Source organism: Megalops cyprinoides, chromosome 10 (genome assembly GCF_013368585.1).
Source record: "Megalops cyprinoides isolate fMegCyp1 chromosome 10, fMegCyp1.pri, whole genome shotgun sequence".
Lineage (NCBI taxonomy): Eukaryota > Metazoa > Chordata > Actinopteri > Elopiformes > Megalopidae > Megalops > Megalops cyprinoides.
Window position 1 is genome coordinate 9271259 of NC_050592.1, and position 9126 is coordinate 9280384.

At 42.3% G+C, this 9126-nt stretch overlaps 1 protein-coding gene across 2 annotated transcripts; it reads right to left on the bottom strand.

Annotated features, from left to right (window-relative positions):
* Nucleotides 1-338: 338 nt before the first annotated feature.
* tapbpl (TAP binding protein like) lies at nucleotides 339-6438 on the bottom strand. Of its 2 annotated transcripts, none has more exons than XM_036538212.1 (8): nucleotides 6092-6438; nucleotides 5581-5793; nucleotides 4309-4593; nucleotides 4018-4212; nucleotides 3550-3717; nucleotides 2151-2254; nucleotides 862-1090; nucleotides 339-412 (listed from the first exon to the last, which is right to left on the bottom strand). In XM_036538212.1, the coding sequence occupies exons 1-8, from the start codon at nucleotides 6147-6149 to the stop codon at nucleotides 339-341; spliced, it is 1326 nt and encodes a 441-aa protein (XP_036394105.1). In that variant the 5' UTR covers nucleotides 6150-6438. The 2 variants fall into 2 exon arrangements, with proteins under 2 accessions (XP_036394105.1, XP_036394104.1); XM_036538211.1 differs by having other exon boundaries at nucleotides 5581-5796.
* Between the last annotated feature and the right edge of the window lie 2688 nt (nucleotides 6439-9126).

Here is a 9126-nt window from a genome sequence, read left to right on the forward strand (position 1 = left end):
GGGACATTGCCGTTGTACCCTAGGGCAAGGTACTTTACCCACAATTGTCTCAGTAAATACCCAGCTGTGTAAATGGATAACATGTAAAAACTGTAACCCATGTAAGTCTCTTTGGAAGCTCTTTGGTAACACTCTGGATAAGAGCATCTGCTAAATGACAATAATGTAATGTGATAATGTACTTTCATCTTTCACCTCATCTTTAATACTATTATTGGAGATACTTCACTGTGTAATTCTGTTTTCTGTCAGACTATGAACACACAGAATGTAGACCCTCACACATGGTATCAGGCAGGCCCTAGCAAAGACACTAATACAGACAGCAACTTACTTGCCTATCTCAGCACGAAGTAGAGAAACAACAGCGTTGCCGCCAACAGACCCACCATCATCAAGTAGGATGTCTCTGCTGAATTCACACAAAACAGACTTTTCACAAAACAAACCATTCTCTTTCTACTCTAAATCCTTACACATCCTTTCAAAGATGGGAAAAGTAATGGTTGTGACACTGAAGACACGCAGTTATATGTCAAAATACAATTAGATATAGATGTGTATGCAGTGCAGCACACATACCGTCAAACACATGACCATGTACAGTTCAAGATAATAATTAGATGATACAATCTGATTCTGTACAGATTATTCAATAGCCTTGTTTTGCAATTATTTCCATCCATATTATTATTAGTATTATTATCATTATTTGTATTTATCACAGGTATAAAGTAATACTTTGGCATGACTATAACACATCATACATTTGCATTAATAAAGTGCTATCTTATCTTAGTGATACCTGTGTAAAGCCCCAAACCTGTGAACTACGTGAGCATCTGACTGCATGAAACGTACCTGGCTCAGGCTCTGACACCGTCAAGCTGAGAGAGACTGGCGTTTCCAAGGAGCTATGCGAGACGAGGCAAGTGACCGTCGTCCCAGGGGGCAACGCGAAGGGGTGAAGGGTAAGGTGGGAGGACAGGGAGAGGGTCCCGTCGCCGTACTGCCGGTGGCTGGAGAGCGAGACGTTTTGGGAGAGAGAGACAGGCTCCGTGGCAGTCGGGAGGAGATACTGCCACTCCACCTAGGGGCCACAGGAGAGGCGATGCCCCAGTCAGTATGAGTCACATATTATAAAGACACATCAGTATTACATCAAGGGAGAGAGATAATACTATGTGGCAATGTCATAAACAAAGACAGAGAGACAGAGACAGTCTTTCTTGACAGAGCACACCAACAGTAGGCATGTACAGTACTAGTCAAAAGTTTGGACACAACTTTTATTCGTTGTTTTTACTAGTTTCCACATTTTAGAGTAGGGACATCAAAACTATGGAATAACACAATTTGAAAACCAAAAGTGTTAAACAAATTCCTGATAACTATCTTGTATTTTAGATTCTTCAAAGTAGGCAAACTTTTTTTGGAACTAAATTCATACATAGGCATCAATTTCACTATTTTTTATTTGTCTAATGAACAAATTTCAAGCATTTAAGCATATGTCTTTAAATAAAAATGTCTTTGAATGCATGTTTCCCATTATCTTAATCAGGTGTGCCCAAACTTTTGTCTGGCATTGTATATGTAGTTAAATTATATTTGTTGTGAAAGTGGGCTGAGGGGATATCAGCATCTATCTAATCTATAACCACTTGCAGGCATAATCCATGACTCTTAGGAACGTGAGGTGACCTTTGTCATCAGTCTACTCTATTGCATCAGGCAAAAGATAAATACGGCCCTTGTCCACCCTTATAAGTCTAATGATGGAGACCTTTCTGTTCAGATCACAGGCATGGTTTGAGACAGTATGGTGGTGTACAGTTAAGCAAGGGGTCTAAACAGCTGTGTAAGAAAAGGTTCCAGGTTGGGTCACTGCCACTTTACCTTTGAGCAAGGTATTTCACCTGGATTGCTTCAGGTAAATAATCTGCTGTATAAATCAATTACAACTTAAAATGTTAGCTGTGTAAGTCACCTGCAGTAACAATGTCCGTAAATAATACTGGATGTTATTGTACAGATATTCTTTTTGGCAACATTTTGCAATTTTTTTCTTCCTTTCTGGATTCACATGCTTATTAAAGTTGCTGAAACCTGCCCCCTGCACCATATCTGACAAACTCTGAGATACAGACCTCTACATCCAGTGGGTAGTACCGCTCACAGTGACAGCTCACTTTCTGGGGCAACCCATCCCGAAATATCACTGTGTCCACGGAGAGAGACACACGGGGGGGCTCTGAGTGAAACACGGAGAGAGGGAGTAAGCACATTTTAAGGAAGCACGGCTCCTTAACTAAGACTTACACACACACACAGACACACACACACACAAATGAACACAAGCACACTCACACACATATACACATGCACACAAGCACACATACACATATGCACACATGCACGCAAGCACACACACACATGTACACAAACACACACACACACACACACACACACACACACACTCACATACAGACAAACAAATCATAACATTTGCCTGCTTAACCGAGAAAATGGCAGATAAACTAGCAGTGTATGCCTGCCACAGTTAAAGGCATGAGCAGGTAAAGTAAAGAGGGTTTTCTATTGTACTATGACAAAAATATGAATTTAGTGTATTTGACTCCATGTGCATATAGAATTACATTTTACAGGATAAAGATGAAAAGATTTTGTACAAAATATTCCATGCTAATAGTGTTTCATACTAATCTGATTCCTTGTTTAGAAATTGTGTGTAAATCTAGCCTTGCCTGTTTGAGCAAGTCATCTTTGACTGAAAGGATTTGTGAGCATCATGCCATTTGCCCGGCTTTTATTCATTTTTGGAAATACAGCAAATATAAAGCTTTTTGACATGGTTCTTGCTGTCTGTGATCAAAGAATTACAGCATATGCACAAAAAGCTACTTTTTTCCAGTAGGGTTCTGAATATCTCCATTCATGGTAACAAAAAACTGTGCCTACTCACTCCTGCTTGTAAGCACATAGCAGACACAGTAAAATATATGATTTTTTATTTTTGGCCAAAGATTCTTTAACTTGTCCTGCCAGTAAATTGCATTTTGAATCTGTATCTGAATTTGAGACAAAGTAAAAAAAAAAAAGTAGAATTGGAAAACAAACGGACAAATCCACAACTTGAAAAATGACCGGGACAGAGCAGAGAAGGCAGTGTACAGACAGCGCAATAACTCACCAAACTACACCAAAACGACCAGACACAGGAGCAGTTTCTTTCCTCATGCAATCACCCTCATAAATAGCTGTGCAGTATCATCTGCTATGCCATTATTGTTGCTTGAACCACCACGCTTGCACTTAATCTTTTAATTTTTTGTCTTTTACATTATCTGTATATTGCTTGTATATTGTGTATTTTGTCTCTAAATAAGATGTACATTGTCTCTGTATATTGTCTGTGTATATTCTGCATACTGTCTGTACTGCTGAGAGACACCAACGGCCGGAACCAAATTCCTTGTGTGTGCTAACATACTTGGCCAATAAATCTGATTCTGATTCTGAACTCACGAGTGATGTGAAGCTGTACAATCTGCTGTGCCTGGAACAGCCCAGCGCTCACAGTGCAGATGTACGTGCCCTCGTCAACCACCTTCAGCTTCTGCAAAGACAGGGACATGTTCCCCTCCTCCAGCGCAAGGCCCGGGTCCACGCTCGACCCCTCCCTCTCCACGTGGACTTACAGAGGAAAAACACGAGGTGAACCCAGTTGTACTGACATATAGATAATCATTATGCTAAATGTACGGCTAAAGTCAAAAACACACAAAGCTGAGTAGGAACGGGACAGACTGTAGAGTGTCACTGCAACAAAAAGTCAACCACTTCATTGGTTGTTCCTAACTCTTGAAACTATGTGACATTTGGTGGGAGTATTTGACATCTAAGAAAAGTGTGTATCAAAAAGAATCTCAGAGGAATTAGGTTGCGTTCTGGTTACCTGTTGTGGATCGGCCTTTTCATTGCTATTACACTCACCTGTTGGCGCCTCTTCCGTCTCCACAGCCCTCATCTCCAGAATTCTCCGCCCGCTCCCTCGGTGTTGCAAGCGCCACTCGAGCCCCACCTCACGCAATGGGAACGGGTCCTGCTGTTTGAAGCCACAGTCCAAGAGGGCATCGCCCCCTAGAGGAACTGCCAGGGACTGCAAGCGAGAGAACACCACGAACACCACTGACAGACAAAGAGGGAAAAGCTATAAGTTATGGAAAACACTGACATTAAAAACAATACAAGTATTCTAAAAAAAGAAAATAAAATCCTTCTCACCCTCTGTTAGAAGGGTTCCTGATTGGCTGAGAGGAAGTTTCAGCTTGCTTTGCAGTAGAGGCGGGGCTACAGACTCCTCCCCCTTATCAGTAACAGGTAGGGTCTGTAGGACCAAAGTTAGGCTGATCCCACCCCCTTCAAGCTGCACAGAACCAATGAAATAGGCTGGTTCTGAACCCTCTTCAGATCCTCGGGGCAAGTAGCTGCTAATTTCACAGGTCACTTCCTGCTCGTTGCAGTCAGCGTGAAGCAGTGAATCAGCTTCTGGGATTTCAGGCGATGTCACTAGGTGGGGAAAGCAGGAAAAATGTGGGACTATTTTTTTTATCGCTTCCCTTCCTGCTGAGATGGTAACAACAGGAGTGCTGACAGATACAGTGGAAGGTGCAGTGCAGTAAAGTCCAACACGCTGCAGCGGACACATACTTCAAACACACCAGCCTGCTAATGTCAAAACTTACAACCACATGCTGTAATGCAACACCATGAATCATGCTCCCACAGCACAGCTCCAGTTAACATGCTTTTACCTTGCCTCTGGTCTGAGCATTACATGACATTGCGTTACATTACATGCTTTTAGCAGACACTCCCATCCAGAGCAACTTCCAGCACAATAGAACAGAAGTGCATCTGTTCAAGTTAAATAGGCAACAAACAGCATCACACCAGGCTAACAACACTCCCAAACACTCCCAAACCCGTAGCATAGTGGTAAGGAGAAGGACTTGTGACCAAAAGGTTGCTGGCCCCACTGGAGCATTGCTGCTGTACCCTTTGGCAAGGTACTTAACCCTGAATTGCCTCAGTAAAATGTCCAGCTGTATAAATGGATAACATTGTAAGTCGCTCTGGACAAGAGCGTCTGCTAAATGCCAATAATGTAATGTAATAATGTAAACCAGTGAGTTCAAGCCCTACCACAAGTTAACTTTCGCAATCTGGCTAGGCAACGGAAGCCAAGTACACTACGACACATCAGTCACTAGAACACAGAATCCAAAACACATCACAATACTACACGAAAAACAGACACCAAATACGGCACTGTAGTTTCCCACACCCAGACTGGAGCAAGCTACGTGTCTGTGCAGCGGAGGTGGTTCTGCAACAAGTCTAAAACGGTGGTCCCCGGCATCCAATCAGCCTACCAACAGATACAATAAACTCAGTGAGCTCATGCCCCCTTCTTTCTGTCACAGACACTCAGCTACTCACTCATGCCACTGCACCACTATAGTCACAACGATATATAAAATCTGTAACACTGACCTTTAGCTTCAAATATGATATCATCTGGGTCGGGAGTAGATGGGGGGTTGTAGGGAGTCAAGGTTTCTGGTGAGAGGTCAGGGGACACAGCCAGGTCTCTCAGTACCAGTGTTGCTGGGGTGCGGGAGAAGAGAGCACCCCCGGCCCTCATTGCCCCTAAACCCCCTCCCTCCTCCACTAGGGAGCAGGATATCACCACGTCTGCGCCAAACCCTGCTGAATGAACACGGGAAAGAAGGCTGCCCGTTAGCGCAACACCTCAACCGTTTCATTTACAGAGCAAGAGAGCGGCAGAGAAAAGTGCCCCCCCCCCCCCCCCCCCCCCCTACTGGCGTACGGTAGAATTATTATACCTTAATTACACTGCGAACACTGTGACAGTAGGAAAACGTTAACAGGATCCTGAAGCACGAGTAATTGTGTATTCTGTACGGACTGTAACAAAACAGAACCCATAGGAATCTATTTATGAAACACAATTATTCTACGGTTATACTGAAAGCAGTCTTACCAGCCACAGACGCTGTCAAATAACCAACAATGAGGAATCCCGTGCCGAAAAGCATCATTAAGCATCGATATGTTTAATTATCATAAATCGTTCTCCCTGAATGCATTGTAGATTCAAAGACACTGGAATTCTTACACAAGTGTTAGCACTATTTTCTCCTGAAACGTATTTTTAGTCAATAACAGTCAAATTATCGACAACGACAGCATCATTCAATGCAAAACCAGTTTCGGTTTTGCTTTAGAATGGTAAAATAAATCGCACTACATAAGTGTCTTCTGTGATATGCTCAAGTGATCATACGGATGAACACAAATGTAATCCAATTTCAGTCGCATCGACGACATTAATAAAAAATCGCGGTTATATCTCTGTCGTTCACATTGGTATCAAGTACAGGTGTATGTTAAACTCAACCAAAGTGAAAGTAGTCCTTTACTTCCCACTGACAAACTGAACTGACCAATCAAAACGAACCTCTGCGTTACACACACGTTGCTACGAAGGCCAGTACCAATCGTATGTTTCTGCCTAACTTCCGCAAAAGTCTTCTCAAGCTTTCCTTTAGGGCAGGCACTGAGCGGTCAGGATGTGTTGACTGAAGATAATTTTATTGAAGCCACATACCAGCAAAACAGCGACTGCTTTGAACCGATGCTTGCGAATCAGCATTTCTCTTTAAATCGTTTGTGCCAGCAGCAAAATATATGGTTCTGTCAAAGGGCAGATGTGGTACTTTTACTGAAAAGAAATTAAAATAACACACTGTTGAATATCATTTAATAATGTCTTTAAGATAACCTCCTGATAGATTGCGCTGGAAAAAGCACACGAAATATATTTGTTTTCTTGAAAGTAAATGATGTGATGACATTTAAGTTTTAGGGGACAGTGTGGCGCTATATGTGCAATAGATGTGTTGAAAACAAGTCACGCTAATTATACAGCGTTTACCTTATAAGGTAAGAATCGAGTGTCGGTGTGAGTTATTGTTCTTGTTGGAATTAGCCAATTTGTAGCTCGGGTTTTTACCAGATGGTGGTGATGTTTACCCAGTCTTTCACACTGATCGTGCCAAGACTGGTTTTCCGCCAGATGGCGCAGTGCCTTACACCGATAGACGTACACAACCCCCAATGTACGTCATGTGGTGGAGACCCTACGTGATCTGTAAAAGTTCCATTCAGCTCAATGGTACCCAAGCCAGTAAATGGAAGAGAGGCAGGAAACTGTAACCCTAACCGGTTGTAAAACGACGCTAAGACCACAGGAATCAAGAAAAAAAAAGTCTTGTCACAGGTGTTACAGTAAAATCACACTGTTCTTGGTGGAACACTGACTCAGAACAGACCACACCTCCACAAGCTGGGAGGTGGGTATGAAACAATTAATGAAAAGCCAAACGTGTCACATCTTACTGCAGTGTCCATATTAAGAAGTTGGAACCTGGTGGAGCAGTGGTAACCCTGCCAGGAAGAGGACACAGGTGTACAACGAAGGGGCAGAAACAAACTTCAACCAAAGGTAAATCCAAAGGATTGGAGTTCTCCAGATCAACAGTTGGAGAGCTCCAAAACAAACTGGCTTTTTCAGAATAATAATAAAAAAAAATGTAGGAAAATATTATTCAAAGTCACTTGCATGAATGAATTCATGGCCAGGTTGCAAGGGAAAAGCTTAAACACACTGTTACAGTTAGTGAAGAGGAGTATTCCTATTTTTGAGATTCTCACAATGATGGTAATTATAAGGCCACAAAAGGTGGTACAAAAAGATAATACACACAGGATACATTATATGGAAAATATAATATAAAAATATAAATATAAAAATATATGTAAATAACAGCAACCCTGAAAATAATCTTCTCTCTAGGATTTTACTGGTGACATTATATTTCAAAAATGCTTTCTTGGCACAGCAAATACATTGCTGTTACAAGCAGTTACTGTAATGATTACAATTACAAAGTATGAAGCAGTTTTCTTTATCCAATCTAAATATTCTTCCACTCAAGTATAAGCTCCATAGGTAGCCTGAACCCCACAGTCGATTCCCCAGCTAACAATCCCAGCTGCCCAGTACTAGTCATTCTCTCGTAAGGCAAAAGCTCCTTCACTGTCTCCACCACAGGTATCCCTGCCCCCCTCAGGGAACCCAGCACAGAATGTGCTGTCAGTCAAACTGGGAACATCACTGCGGTACTGTCTTTGACTGTCGGTGGACGTGCCACACAGGGCGTGATCCACCAGGGGGAGTCTCAAGTACTTGGCCATGTTGGAGACAGATTCCTACTCTGCCAGGCCAAAGCCTGACATGAAACTGTGGGAGAGAGAAAAAAATGCAAATAATTCCAGGATAATACATAATGCATTTCATGGTAAAGAGAACATAATGTGGTTCATGGAAAATGGAGCAATGTCATAGGCAATGCTAAGTGGTTCAAAATGTATGAGTTTTTGAACATCAATGTGTCTCACCTATGCCTTGCAGAGGAGAGGGGGAGAGAGAGAGAGAGAGAGAGAGAGAGAGAGAGAGATCAGAGCAGCATTGTTGTACTTACCAGATACTGTCTTCATCCACTTTTATTCTCTCTTTATGTCAAAGTGAGTTGTGGTGTGGACATATCAGGCTCAATTCTCAGTACAGTTACCAGCCCAGATCAACGTGACTCATATGCAAATGACCAAATGAGAGAGAGATTATGAATGGTTGTTTTTCAAATGTTACATATAGATTATTACATACAGATTCTACTGTGTCTGCAGCTAGTCCAGTCCCTCCTGTGTTTTGTCGATGTGACACCTATCTTTCGGTCTATTTTGCTCATCAGTGTCAGTTTCCCTCATTTCTCAACTCTTGAGAACTATTTTATTCCCAGCCCTCAACCCAGAAATTAAGACAGTCCAAGACCCTCTGAAATTCCATTAAGGAGGCAGTGGGACGGCATTGCATGCACACCTAGTGACTGAAAGGTATGATAAGCAGGGATTGAGAGTGCAAGGGCAACAGCATACTTTGTGTGTACACTTAAA